The sequence below is a fragment of the Eurytemora carolleeae genome, unplaced genomic scaffold (assembly GCF_000591075.1).
Source record: "Eurytemora carolleeae unplaced genomic scaffold, Eaff_2.0 scaffold62, whole genome shotgun sequence".
In the NCBI taxonomy this organism is placed as follows: Eukaryota; Metazoa; Arthropoda; class Copepoda; order Calanoida; family Temoridae; genus Eurytemora; species Eurytemora carolleeae.
The window spans coordinates 19186-33020 of record NW_019396429.1 but is presented as its reverse complement, the minus strand read 5'-3'; the positions used below and the strand labels follow the sequence as shown (position 1 = coordinate 33020).

Genomic DNA, 13835 nt, shown 5'->3' with positions numbered 1-13835 from the left:
TTGTCATCAATGATCACCGTGAGACATGTTCATAATTGAAATAGAAGGTGGGCGCGAAGCGCCCTAAAAGCTTAGTAAATTTAAAAGTGCACCTGAAAATCACCTATTAGGCAATTCGACTCACAGAGGACGCTAAGACTAGCGGATACAGTTGATCCTGGCCTGTGAACCGGGTCGTACTGGGAGAACGTGCCCCCTCCTGAGATGTTTAGATTCTGAGGTAGCAAGCTGACCATCTGAATATAAAAAAATAAATTACAGAGGTCAAGCATTAGTTTACATTATTTCAATCTGAACTTGAGTATGAGGGGTTGGAAAAATATTCAGTTTCAAGGGAAGTTTATTGCTTTGTCTAATGAAAATCAGTTAAATACCAATCAGAATAGATGCCGGAAAGCAGTGGATTAAAATCGCGTTGGCATATGCAATGCAGCATGTAGTGCTAAAATGTGCATGTAAAGGATTACAAAATAGTCAGCTAGAGCGCTAAAATTAAAGCTCAAGGCCTTACGACATTCCAAAGCCGACCCTGTCTTAAAATTTATTGAGACTTTATATATGCAAGCTGAATCATGTGGGTAGCGTATGCTTTTACTCTAGGTGGCATAATCCGGGTTAATTTGAAGTTGACTGCCATAACAATGAAACAGGACTGATTTAGCACAATTTTTAGATTAGATTTTAGATTTAACATGATAAAGATTAACTTTCTTTGTTAATGCTTAGTAAGCTGTAGTTTCGAGTAGCTAAGCTGTAGTTTCAAGTAGGCTCAGCTAAGTATCAGACAACAAACATAAGCCCTAGAGTTTAAGCGTAAGCTGCCGTAAACTGTATTTAAGTGGCTTGCCATGTTAAATTACAAACTCATAAATCAATGTTTGCATTGCTTTACTGAAAAGCGTCAGCTGTAGTTTCAAGTTTCGAAAGTTAAGAAAAGCATGGAATTATATGAAAAACGTACAAAATTAAGCTTGGCTTTAAAGCGCAAGCTGTAGTTTCTCATGTTGTTAGCTGTATCTGTAAGTGGCGTGCTAGGTCAAATAAATCCATGCTTGAACTAAGTTCTTTACAGGTGAGCGTAAGCTGTAGTTTCATGGTAGATAGCGTAGGCTATGAAACATAAAAAATTGCAAAAATCTTGCATGCGAACAATTCATTAATTACTCAATTTAGCTTTGACGCGTAATGCGTAAGCCTAAGCTATGGTTTACCCTAAATTATAGGATGTATTTTTAAGTAGCGTACGCTAGTTTATCTAAAATATATGACTGGACTCGTCCTAAATCAATGCTATCATGTAGCCTTTACCAGATAAGCTCAAGATGTAGATTGAACAGCGTAGGCTGAGGTAGATAGAATCTTCGATTTGTATGCTTCAAATCAATTCTTGACTCTTAGTCGGCGTGCAAATATTATTCTATGAAGCGTAAGCTAGATTACTTTTATCGCATCAATAGCATGAGAGAAGCCAAGTGCATGCGATATATTTGTATTGAATATTCAATGGTTGCATACCTTGTGTAACAAACATATGCTTCAGTCATTTATTATAAGCTTTGAATATTTCCATAAACATATATGCTTAAATAAATTCAAGAAGATAGATACAATTTTCCCTTTTTTGACCAAACACTAAAAGTTAAAATAGGTTGAACAATACTAAGCGGGTTTATCGCTTTGTTTTCAAAATATTAATAAAAAGCTTAAAATTAAATATCCTGTATATTATCGATGCGAGTTACAACATTGAAAAAAGTTAAAGCTATGAATTAAAATATTGTGAACAGGACAACTTAAACACACAACCATTTAGCATCAATCCCATTAGAATCAAACTAAATTTAAAATAAATCTACACTCAAATGTATATATCGTAGCCTCTAAACGAATGTCCAAAGTTATAAAATGCGTAAAACATAGTCATACTTCTGATACCGATACATCAAGTTAAAACAGTTCAATAACTTTAAACCAGGCGTAGGCCGTATAAGGGATACATATTACTTTATGTTAGGTTTTATACAAGTGTTGCTCTCATGACTTGAGTCGAAAATATTAAAGTTACTGATTTGACTCAAGACAATTTTGGAGGATCCGTCCAAGAACGAGAAGAAACTTACCTTAACAGACTGTACAGGTTGAGACGAGACCAAGCTTCCGGCCATTCTAATCATTCTGATTCACGATCCACGAATCACCAAAAGGCCGAAAATTTATTCTGAGTAAATCTGTGCTCTTTATGCCGGCAACAAGCTATTGAAAATGGCTGCCAAGAGCCGACACTAGCGCCTTCTGAGCCCCTAGCGGTGGTTGGTTGAATTTGCAGGGCGCCAAATTCAAATATCTCAGAGTTAAAGTTCATATTATCAACTCTCTAAAATTACTTCAAGAGATTGAAGTAAAGAAATTTATATTATCTTTATTTATAATTTCCTGGAATGTGCTACATGTTATACATTGTAAATCAGAGAAAAAAGTTGATTTTTTTCTTAAATCTTTATAAACTCTAGGATAACCCTGGGTTCCGTTATAAAAAATGACATGCCATTTTGTCCAGTTGTTTCACCACCTATAAGGAACATAATAATGTAATATTTATTCAATAGAATACTGAAGGGGTTGGCGTTCGTGCACATTTTAAAATCAAAATTTGAGAAAGAATAAATTTGATAGTATTTTAGTCTTTGTTGCTCTCAGGAAAATTGTTGGGTTCCCTTAAAAAAAAACCAGTTATTTGGCTCAGATGTTTCACCAGCTATAGGAAACATAATAGCATGTATATGGTCATTATTTATGGAAAGGTGAAAGACTGCTGTGACGTGATATATGGGCTGGGTTTGAATAAAGGTCTAAGCTAATGCATTTTTTAATAGTTATGACAGTGTCCCCACATTTTTAAATGATAAAAACATTTTTATACAATTACCAAATGTGTAAAGTTTTATATTGAATAGTTTTAAAATGTAGTAATACTAGAATAACTGTAAATAATAATATTCTGGTAAGAATGTCGTCTTCCTGGCAAAGAATTTAAAAATAGAGATATTTGAATTAATATGTATCAGAATCTATAAATAGATTTGTGTTTTCAGGCCGAAATACAATACCCTAGACCTTTATGCACACGCAGGCCAAATATCACGGCACACTGGTTGTTATCTATTTAAGTTATTTAAAATCGAATTTTGAAGAATAAAATTATAAAATAATATAGTATATGAATAAAAATCAATAAAGCAATGCACTGAGTTTCTCAAATATTCAACGAGTCGGTTTTTCTTACAATATATTTATATACAAAAGATGCAAAATTACAAACTTTAAATCGAACGATACTAGTACAAACTAAATATTATGAATCAATCAGTTTCATCAAATAGGGGAATTCTTCAAGGGAACCTTAATTCAAGGGAGCTGAATCACAACTGCCTTTTTTCCCTCTATTTCGCTCCACCCTTAGTTCGCATTCTACCCCACGCCCTGTGAGCTGGCCGGCCAGCTCACTAGTTCCCGGGTTCGGAGATAACGGATTTCTCCGCGTGGCTTGGGTTAAATATAGAAACCAAACATAAACAAGAAAACCCGTTAAATATCAGTAAAGGGTAAGGGGGGGGAAGGCAAAATGGGGTTGAGTGCGAACGAAGGGTAAAAATAATGATAAACAAAATGCTATTTACAGTCGCAGGAAAGATCAAAACATCATTTTCCTGCTACAATAATAAAAATAAAACAACGGGTCGTTAAAAACTTTAGCACACAAATAAAGATACACAAGAACCTCCAAAATCACTGGAAAAAACGGATTAAGAAAATGTTGAAAAATGACCGAGTTATGGGCGTTTCCATGAAAATATTTGTGAAAAATCGACATTTTCGGAAAAATATTTTAGACATTTTGTTATTTTTTCATCGTTTTATGGTCGGTTTTAAGATTTAAAAGGCTGGAATCGTATTCACTGAGATCTCCTGCTAACTTTAATGGCCTTTAAAGTTTTTCTAGGGCGTCGGAAGGCAAAATTAAAAATTTATTTTAAAAATAACTTTGGTTGATTTGGTCGAAAATACGCGAAAAGGCCATATTTTTGACATTATTTGACTTGTCCTGACCAAACTAAGCTTAGTAGAATCGTTTAAAAGCATGGAAAAAGATGCTCTGAGACATGGACATTTGCAAAAAACGATATGGCAATAACTTGAATGGTGAAGGGTTTGGGATTGCCCGTCCAGTTAATAAAAAATAAAAATAAATGAATTTTTATAGACTACGATAATTCTGCGTCACCTCTGGATTCCATCAAAAATTGTCAACGTCATTAGGTTTAATTGTTTCGCCATGTATTAAGAAATATAAATAAAAATGCAAAATTTTGTTTTATAGTATGCTGAAGGGTCTGGCGTTGCCTGTGCAGTTTTTAAATCAAAATTTTAAAAAGAATTTGGATTTTTAAAGTTTTTGTTACCACCATCCAGGCTTATTATTGAGTTCCCTTCAAAATATATTACATGTCATTTAGTTTTGCTCTCTTTACCAGCTGTTAGCAACATAATACAAATGTATATGGTCATTATTAATGGAAAGCAGAAAGACTGGGCCAATTGATTTTTTAAAATCAAATTTTGAAGAATAAAAAATATGAATTAAAAATATTAGGCCATTTGGTTCAGCTGTATGGCATGCCATAGGGACCATATATACGAGTTTAGAGTTATTATCTTAGGATACGGGATATTAAAAATTAATTAAATTACTTTGCATAGATCTGAATAACATGTAGATGAATTTTTATTATTTAAAAACATTGAAATAGGTTAATTTAATCTTTTACTAAATACTCGACAATTTTCTCTAACATGTATAGAGTTTGATGTCGATCTTTGTCTCCATGTCCCCCTCCATTTTGACTAGCTCCTCCTCTTTGTCCTCCTTGACCACTTGCTTCACGTCCAGCTCCTCTTCCTCCCTGGTATCGTCTCTTTCCTCTACGACCTAACTATTAATATTGAGAATAGGATTTAAAGGGACTGTTCAAGAAATAAGAAAGGGGGTATAGGTTTAAAGAGAAAAATAAGTTTTTGATTGCTACTAATATTATTTTTATGTGTTGTGTCTTTAAGGAAAAAATTATTAAAAACGACTCATACCGAAAAATGTAGTGTCAATACAAATTTGAAAGATGACACATTCAAATGGGATTGTAAACATATCAATTTGATTTAAACAAATCATTCAGATATTACAACTTAAAGTTTGACGCGTTCGTATATAGTTAATATTTTATAATATTTTTTAATTTCTATGATCTGTGAGTGACATTTGAAAACATTCAATCTTGATTGGAGGATTTTTAATAATGAAGACAACATTTTCATATTTTCCAGAAATGTTCAAAATCCAGCGCCAACGAAAATTGTTTTAAAAAAACCAAATCAAAAATTGTATGCAAGTTTAAATGTACTAATTCAATTAATGAGAATTTTTTCAATCATGCGTACCAATGTTTTATAAATAAAAAATTTGATGAAAGAAATAAAGATTCAATTAAAATTGGACTTTATTCAGTTATTAAGTTTACAATAAATTAATTGAATAATTACCTCCTTGCCAACCACCAGGTCCACCAGGTCCACCAGGTTGCTGCTGCTGACCAACTAGATAATTTTATTATGTTAATGAAGTTTCAGTGTTTTCAGTGTTATTAGATATCTATATATAAATTTGGCTTGTCTGTCTGTCTGTCTGTCTGTCTGTCTGTATGTCTTTCTGTCTGTCTGTCTGTCTGTCTGTCTGTCTGTCTGTTTGTTTGTTTGTTTGTTTGTCTGTATGTTTGTATGTTTGTATCCAATAAATGTCAAAACGGCTGAACCAATCGGGCCCACATTTTTGTGGGACATCACGTGACCACAGGGAAGGTTTAAAAATGATTGAAATTTTAAATATTTGCCTCCATCAAAATTCGATCTTCATTAAATTTTTAAAATTTTGAAAATCCACTAAATTTATTGTGAAAATCCACAAATTTCTTTTGTTTTGTTTTACAATGTACACAAAGAGAACATGTTCACAATTAATTTAGAAGATGGACGCGAAGCGCCCTCTAAGGTTAGTATTAATATATCTATATATAATTGGCATTTTTTTACGGTCTCAGTCATATGTTGTAATTTTCTGAATTTGTATGGGCGCTAAGTTATTTGGCATGAGACGTCTTTAACAATTTTATCTTTATAGACGCAATACATAGAACTAAGATTAGTAGCAATCAAAAGCGCTTTTTTATCGCATTAAGCCTTTCATTTTTCGCTAATTTATAGATTGAAGCCTTGGTTTGCTTATGAATTACCTTGAGGTTGCAATCCTGGCTGCTGGGGTCCTTGAGGCTGAGGCTGCTGAGGTCCCACTTAATAAGAATGCAGTTATTACAATGTGTTGCAATTTTCTGAATTTGTATGGGTGCTAAGTTATTTTGCATGAGACGTCTTTAACAATTTTATCTATATAGTCGCAAGAGATAGAACTAAGATTAGTAACGATCAAAAGCGCTTTTTTATGGCATTAAGCCTATACCCCCTTACATTTTTCACGAATTTATAGATTGAATCCTTGGTCTGCTTATGAATTACCTTGAGGTTGCAGTTATGGCTGCTGGGATCCCTGAGGCTGAGGCTGCTGGGGTCCCTGAGGCTGAGGCTGCTCAGGTCCCTGAGGTTGCTGAGGTTCCTGAGGCTGAGGCTGCTCAGGTCCCTGAGGCTGAGTCTGCTGAGGTCCCACTTAATAAGAATATAGTTATTGGACTTGATGTGCACTATAAAGTATTTATAGGAAGACAACAATAGAGTATAGATGTGTGTACAGTTGCGCATGGTAATTTAGTGTCTACATTTTGAAATGGTTTTATTAGATGATATTCAAGACATTAAGAAAACATAAATTAAATGGATTACCTGGAGGTTCCTCTCCTGATTGTTGTTCGACCCTCACTGCTAAGAAAGAAAAATATTTAAGCTCTAACATAAATGAAATAAATTATTGCGCAATTCCTTTTCCAAAAAGAAAAGTTAATTTAAACTTTGGTAGCGGCATACAGTAAACTCCATTGCAACAACATTTTAGACTCAAATTGATTTAAAACTAAATCTTTTGTTTCATAATATGCATATGCAGCATCAAAACTAGACAGCTGTAGCATAGGAAGACAACATTTTAGAGTAAAAGAAACCAATGTAACTCAATAAGTGATTTAATAAGATATTAATTAATTTTTTTTTTGCTAATTTGTGACAACATCTAATACACTAATGTTTTCTTTCTGGTACATAGTTTTCTGGTTCTCACTGTAGCAAAATATCTAATTTTCATAAAACAAACTTTACAATTCTAACCAAAATTTTAATGGTTAAGGAATGAAATCATTTAAATTTTTAATTAACTTGAAAATTAATAGATACATAAAAATTTGGAAACTGATAAAACAATTGTGAAACTTGGACATATATTAATTGAAAATCTATAGAAATATCTCAATTCTTGTATCTGCTGCATAAATTTGTAAGTCAAACAGTTAAAAATATGATAATTTTATTGGAAAACAATTCCGTTGCATGGAATTCCGTGAAATTTCATGAATGTTTATAATTTTCCTTTTTTGTAATTATAGCGCAATTCCACGCAAGGGAATTCCAATTGGAAACCTTATTTTTAATATTATTCTTGGAATTTTATGAAAATTTAATTTTAAGCATCATTATTTTAGCTTTAGGTAATAAATAGATTAGAAAAAATATATAAAATAATAGCAGGATTACCTGTTAACCCCGCCTTGGAGACACTTTCCACAATACTCGCCATCTTTTATGGAATAAATTGTATTAAATCATATGAGTTTGAGGCAAAAAATCATCATATAAGAAATGAAAATTTGTATTGAAATATCGATAATTACAAATATTTTTTAGTGAATTAGTTGATTACTGCATTTTGATTTAAATAAAGCATGCAAAATTGCATCTTTACTAGTTACTTTAATAAAAGAAAAAACTACATTTCTATGTGTATAATTATTTTTGCTTGTTCATTGAAAGTTCATTTTAATTTAAAAATTGTAATATTTCAATATGACTTAAGATGCTTTCATTGAGTTGTAATACATAAAGGTTTATACGGAAGTAAACCAGAAAGTTTCTTTATATCAAATTTTCTTTGAATGAGGATGAGTAAGAGTTGGATAGTTTGTGATGTTGAAGTTCCATGTATGCACAGTTTAACTGTACTCTATGTCTCGTTCCTGTACATCTCCTGTATAAAAATATTTTGATACTTCATAGTTCATATAAATGAGATAAATAGGATCAGTTGAAAATAATAAACATTATTGTTTATGTCATATTCAAAGTTGACTATAAATGCTTTAGGGTCAAATATTTATTCAAAATCACTTTAAAAAATGATACTTTACCAAATGATAATAAGAAACATTATAAACTAAAAGTTTATTGACTAATTAATAATAATTAATTATTTAAGTATCAAGAAGAAATGAATAAAAGATTGAAGCCATAGAAATAATTTTAAGAGGGATTTAAACTTGCAATGCACATTAAACTATTAAGAGGAAGACGACAATAGACGTGTTTTATATGTGTATGGAAACATTTACAACAGTTAATTTTGACTCTAATTTTTAAAAGGTTCTATTATTTAAGTATTAAGAAGAAATGAATAAAAGATTGAAGCCCTAGTAATACTGTGAGTTAATAAATTACCTGCTGGTTGCTGACCAAGGCTAGAAGGTTGCTGCTGGGGAGGGACAGGTTGACTCTTTAGTTGCTGGTGACCCACTTAATGAATATACAAATTTAAGAGGGATTTGAAGTTTTATTGCAATTTTAGCTATTGATTGGAAAACAACAGTAATGTTGATTTAATTAAGAACTTGAATCACAGTTGTTGTATGATTTAATCAAGTAAATAATCCAACAATTTACCTTAAGTAAATATCTATGGAATGAAATTGTTGTTTAGTAATAGTTACTAGACAATATTGGTTTCATGCCAACACTAATGTTAGTAATGATAATAAACATCCATGAAGCCGTCAATCAATCAATCAATCAATCAATCAATCAATTTCATATAAGATGAACAAGTCATCCAAACATGAGAAAGAAATAAATGTTGTACTAAAAAGTTTACTTTATATTGTGGAGATAAAAAATTGGTTCATCAACCCAAAATCATTTAATAGACCAAAATAAACAAACAATAAAGCAATTTTATCAAAAAACCAGGGGTATTTATTATCAATTAAATACCATAAGATTATCAATTATGAAAAATATTAAAATAAATAATTGTGGTCACTTCCAATTAGCACCTTGATTGTTAATGAATGTGTATGAATTGTATTAAAAGGGTATTCATTAACAATACTTGAGGTAGACCGTCTATCGCTATGTAATTTCAACGTTCGCAAGGTTAAAATTAAAATTAATTAAAATTAAAATTATAACCTCGCCCTAGATTATGTTTTGTTTCGGTTTGTTTTACAAAGGGTCATGAGTAAACTCATGAATTCTATGCAAAAATAATTGATAACAAAACAACTGAAAGATGTATGTGTCCCCTTTAAATATATATCCCTGTGTGAGTATGATGAGTACATTTATTCTAAAAATAATAAATAACAAGAGGAAATGTAAGCAATATGAAAATTATGAATGAAAAGCTGTGAATCCATGGATTAACATTGTTTACATCTTCACCTTGTACGGCGTGTTATTGGTTCTGTACAAAGTCACCACGTTTTCATGGGATTGTAATCAGATTTTTTCCAGCACTAGCATCGTATAGGGAGTGAAACAAGTTTTTGAAACTACAACAAGTCAGTTTTGAAAAAAACTGCTGATGAAATTGCTTAACAGTATGCTCACATTATGCCTCTAGTAAAAATTCTCAAAAACCATTTAAAATTATAAAAGCTGAGAAAAAAAAATGTACTCCTAACACTTGAAAGTTACTCTTTGACCTGTGTTATTAAGGGAATCTTAGAAAGATTTTAAAATATATACCCCTGTCAGAGTAAAATGTATACTTTATAGATGCCCTATTATATGTTTTGTTTCAATGTTGGGAAAAAAAGGGTCATGTCAAACTATGATCTCCGTGCTAAAGTTATAGGCGTTTGGGTCACCATTACTTTATAGGTGATATTTTTTATCATAAATATAAATTCTCCTTTGTGAAGGGATTGGTATAAAACCACGAACAAAACAACTGAAAAATATACAAGACAGGTGCAAACATATACAGATAAGAGTAACTGGACTAAATGATTAACATCTACCTCGTGGGAAGTGTCATTGCATGTTGATTAAATTGTTCAAGTTTATGCTTACAATATGGGTTTAGTGAAAATCAAATTTTTCATAAACCATTTAGATTAATAAAGATTTGCATAAAAAAACCTACTTTTTGAGCTCCATTAAGGAATAAGGTTGTAACAGAGCAGTTTAATAATCTTGTTACTAGGATAGATGGGTTATGAAGAAAGGATTGTTGTGAACAACAACCACTTACTTATCTTTAACCATCTACATCCATGTCAAGAACCTCATCAACTGGGAAAAGCTCTTGTTGATACACGTCCTTCCTGGTCTGTTCCAGGATGAGTTTGCGTGCCTCCTCTGCTTTCATGTCCTTGAAACCTTGTGACTTGGCAATAGAGTCAAAGCGCTTTTTAGGCGGCATTTTCCTCATGGACAGACTATCAAGGTCTCTGACACGAGTCAGAGCTGTGTAGGTGAGACAAGAGGTGAACTCAGTGTCCCCCAGGTCAATCATAACCTTGTCCAAGGTTTGACCCTGACTCTTGTGAATGGACAGAGCATAGCCAGGGAGCAGGGGCAGCATAGTTCGACTCTGCTGCTTACTCCGCAGTGTCCATGTGCATCTAATGATCCCGAGGGGATGAACACGCTCCATGTTAGGCAGACAGCTCTGTCCCTTGTAGTCTGGGAACTGGACCAAAACTGTGGGGAAGGGATCCTCCTCTGTGAGGTAGATGATGCCCACCACAGTTCCCATAGAACCATTAGTCAGGCCCTGACTGAGACACAGGTTGGCTGTCAGCATAACCTTCATGCCCCGACACAGGACTAGGTTTCTGGGCAGCCCACCAGCATCTGATGCATCCATTATAGAGGCAGACTCTGGATTCTTTAGTGCGTTGATGAGCACATGTGGTGTTCCGAGAGCCAGAATCTTGTCCAAGTTGAACCTGGCAAAATCCTTTTTACAGGCGCACAAAAGGATGTCCATATACGCCATGTATTATCCTAAAATTTTCGTATCTGTGTGTTCTTTATCCTAAATCAGAAACGCTATCCGAAAACGCTATCCGACATTTCAATTCTATTTCAATTTTGTCTGTTCGCTATGTATCACTATCCTAAAATAACATCATCACGTCTACCATTATCCTAAAATTTCATCAACGCTATCCTAAATTGATTTAAATTTAGATTTTTTTACAAAAATCACTAAACCTCTACAGTAAAAAACTCGTATTGACAAAAAACTTAAACACAGATTTCTNTGATTTTTCATCAATGACAAGGAGTATCATGTGCTTCAATTCCTCTTGGATAGTTTTCAGTGTGGTCTCTGACAAACGTTCCAAGGGAGCATTCCCTTTGATCACTGGCAAGTGGAACAGTGAATGCAGTGTTGAATTAGGCGTGGGCAGCAATTTAGCGGCACAACCTGTTGGAGCAGCAAATCGTATGAGCTGTCCAATGGCCGGGTCATCCGGACCAAGAGTTTTTGCCAACTCTGCTTTAAAACATTTGACAATGGTTGTTTTCCCTGTGCCAGCGGATCCTATGATCTCAAAGAGACCCTGGTGGCTGGGATTGGAGCGTTTTTTACGCATGTGAAACAACAAGTACTCGACTGCCTCACGCTGTTGGGTGTTCAAGGCATTGAGAGGAAGTGCAGTCTCTACATTATCCAGGTCCTCAGGACCTTTGTTGTGGACTTCAGCTCTCAGCTGATCAGCTGTAGAGGCAGAGTGTCCCTGTCCTCTGTTTTGTTGTACACTGCATCAGCGTTTTCAAGTACAAAATCGGCAAGATCTTCTTCGTTATGATCTCCCGGTTCATCTTGTTCAAGACGGTTGACAAGTCCCGCCAGGGGATCATCTTCATCCACTTGGTCGTGGACAAGGTCCTCTTCAGCGGTGGGAATGTAATTTGACCGGGATGGAATACGATCTTTGTGTATGAGGTCCACAACCCAGTCTGGCAGTGTGCCTTCATCTTTGAGGCGCTCAACCACTTCCAACAGTTCACTGTTGGTCAACAATTGCAAATCTTCAAGACTTCCAGCCCGTGGGTCATGGAGCCTAATGGTGGTCAAGAGAAACTTTCGATACCAAACTGGGTTGGAGTTCTCATTGGGACATGCGTCAAAGTAGGGGTGGGGACACACTACTTTGTAGCGCAGCAGTGGTTGCCACTTTACATCAAACATTGAGGCAAATTCATAGAGACTAATCTCTTCAGGTTTTTTGGGAGTTGGCTTGAAATCCTTTGAACACCTGGCATAAAGCTGTTTAAAGTTTGTAAAGTTTTCGTCATTCTCCCGGTTAAAGTAGACATCAACGAGTGACTTGCTGACAATTGTGTCAGTGTCATTGTTCTCTAGATTGATGAGACAACTGTCTTCAAGAACTCCGACATGAACAAGCTCACGAGAGAATTTCATGGCCTCTCCTTTGTTTAGATAGAGGCATACCTCGGGGTGGCCATAGTCCCGACTCTTGTGTTGTTTGAGCAGGATTTTCTGGCACATTGTGTTTACATTGTTATCGGCCATGTGGCGAATAATATCTGTCTCCAAGTCCTCAAGGGCTATGGAGTCAGTTTCTTCTTTGGCCATGTATTTACAGACATACTCTTTTGTATCTTCTTCAAGTATAACAGGCATTGAGCAGGTGTTGGCACCCCAACTCAAGACAATATCGTCATTGCGTATGACAGTGTTTGGATGATTACGTGGGAGATGCATCCGCATCTGTCCCTGGAACACTGACGATTCATCCATGACATGTGTAAGTTTGCCCAGACAATGGGGCTCCTGTCTCTGAACACCCATGTCAGTGTATTCATAGTCCCAGAGGGCTGCTGGAAACCCAAACCTGCAATGGACAGCAGGCTGAGCCTCTAACAACTCACCCTCTTCTGGAATTGTTGGCATGGCACGGGTATGCCTTGCTTTAAGACAATATGGCGATTTACACATATAAATGTGAGTTTTATTGACCATCTTAATGAGATTGCACTCAGGGTCAGTCATCCTTTCTTCCAAAGTCATTCTCAAAACCTCATTGGTTGGATTGTGCATGAGGGTACCGCCATGACAAACCAGACGGTCTGAAAAATCGTTGAATGGATGTGACATAGTAAGACCCCAACAGAGCCGTGAAATGTGCACAAGCTTTCTTCGGCTGAGAACTGCTTTGGCAGCATTGGAGTTGACGGTGTGTAACAGCCTCGTCACTAGTATCATCCACAGCTGGCTGTGGTGCATCCAACAGTTGTTCAATCCTGTCCAGTTCTTCCTCTTGGTGCCAGGGACGCATCAACCCCAACAGGCAGTACCAAAAGGATATGAGCATGGATGGCTGATTTAGATTGAAACTCGTAGCGAATGAGCCAGTCAAGGGCACCAAACTCCTCACAAAATATGTCCTTGACATAAGTCTTGACTTTGTGTCTGAAATAGACATCATAACATCGTTGATGCCTTATGATAAAATCTCGTCGAAAGATATAATCCT

The 13835-nt window shown here is 34.9% G+C and overlaps 1 protein-coding gene and 1 long non-coding RNA gene across 2 annotated transcripts; both read right to left on the bottom strand.

Moving 5' to 3' along the window:
- Positions 1-5601: 5601 nt before the first annotated feature.
- Positions 5602-6985, bottom strand: LOC111703130 (uncharacterized). The gene is made up of 4 exons (XR_002765561.1): positions 6943-6985; positions 6622-6768; positions 6342-6398; positions 5602-5649 (listed from the first exon to the last, which is right to left on the bottom strand). It is a non-coding gene; the product is annotated as an uncharacterized LOC111703130 (long non-coding RNA).
- A 3594-nt stretch (positions 6986-10579) lies between these two features.
- Positions 10580-11323, bottom strand: LOC111703140 (ATP-dependent DNA helicase PIF1). The gene has a single exon (XM_023475015.1). The coding sequence runs from the start codon at positions 11321-11323 to the stop codon at positions 10580-10582; it is 744 nt and encodes a 247-aa protein (XP_023330783.1).
- Positions 11324-13835: the final 2512 nt, after the last annotated feature.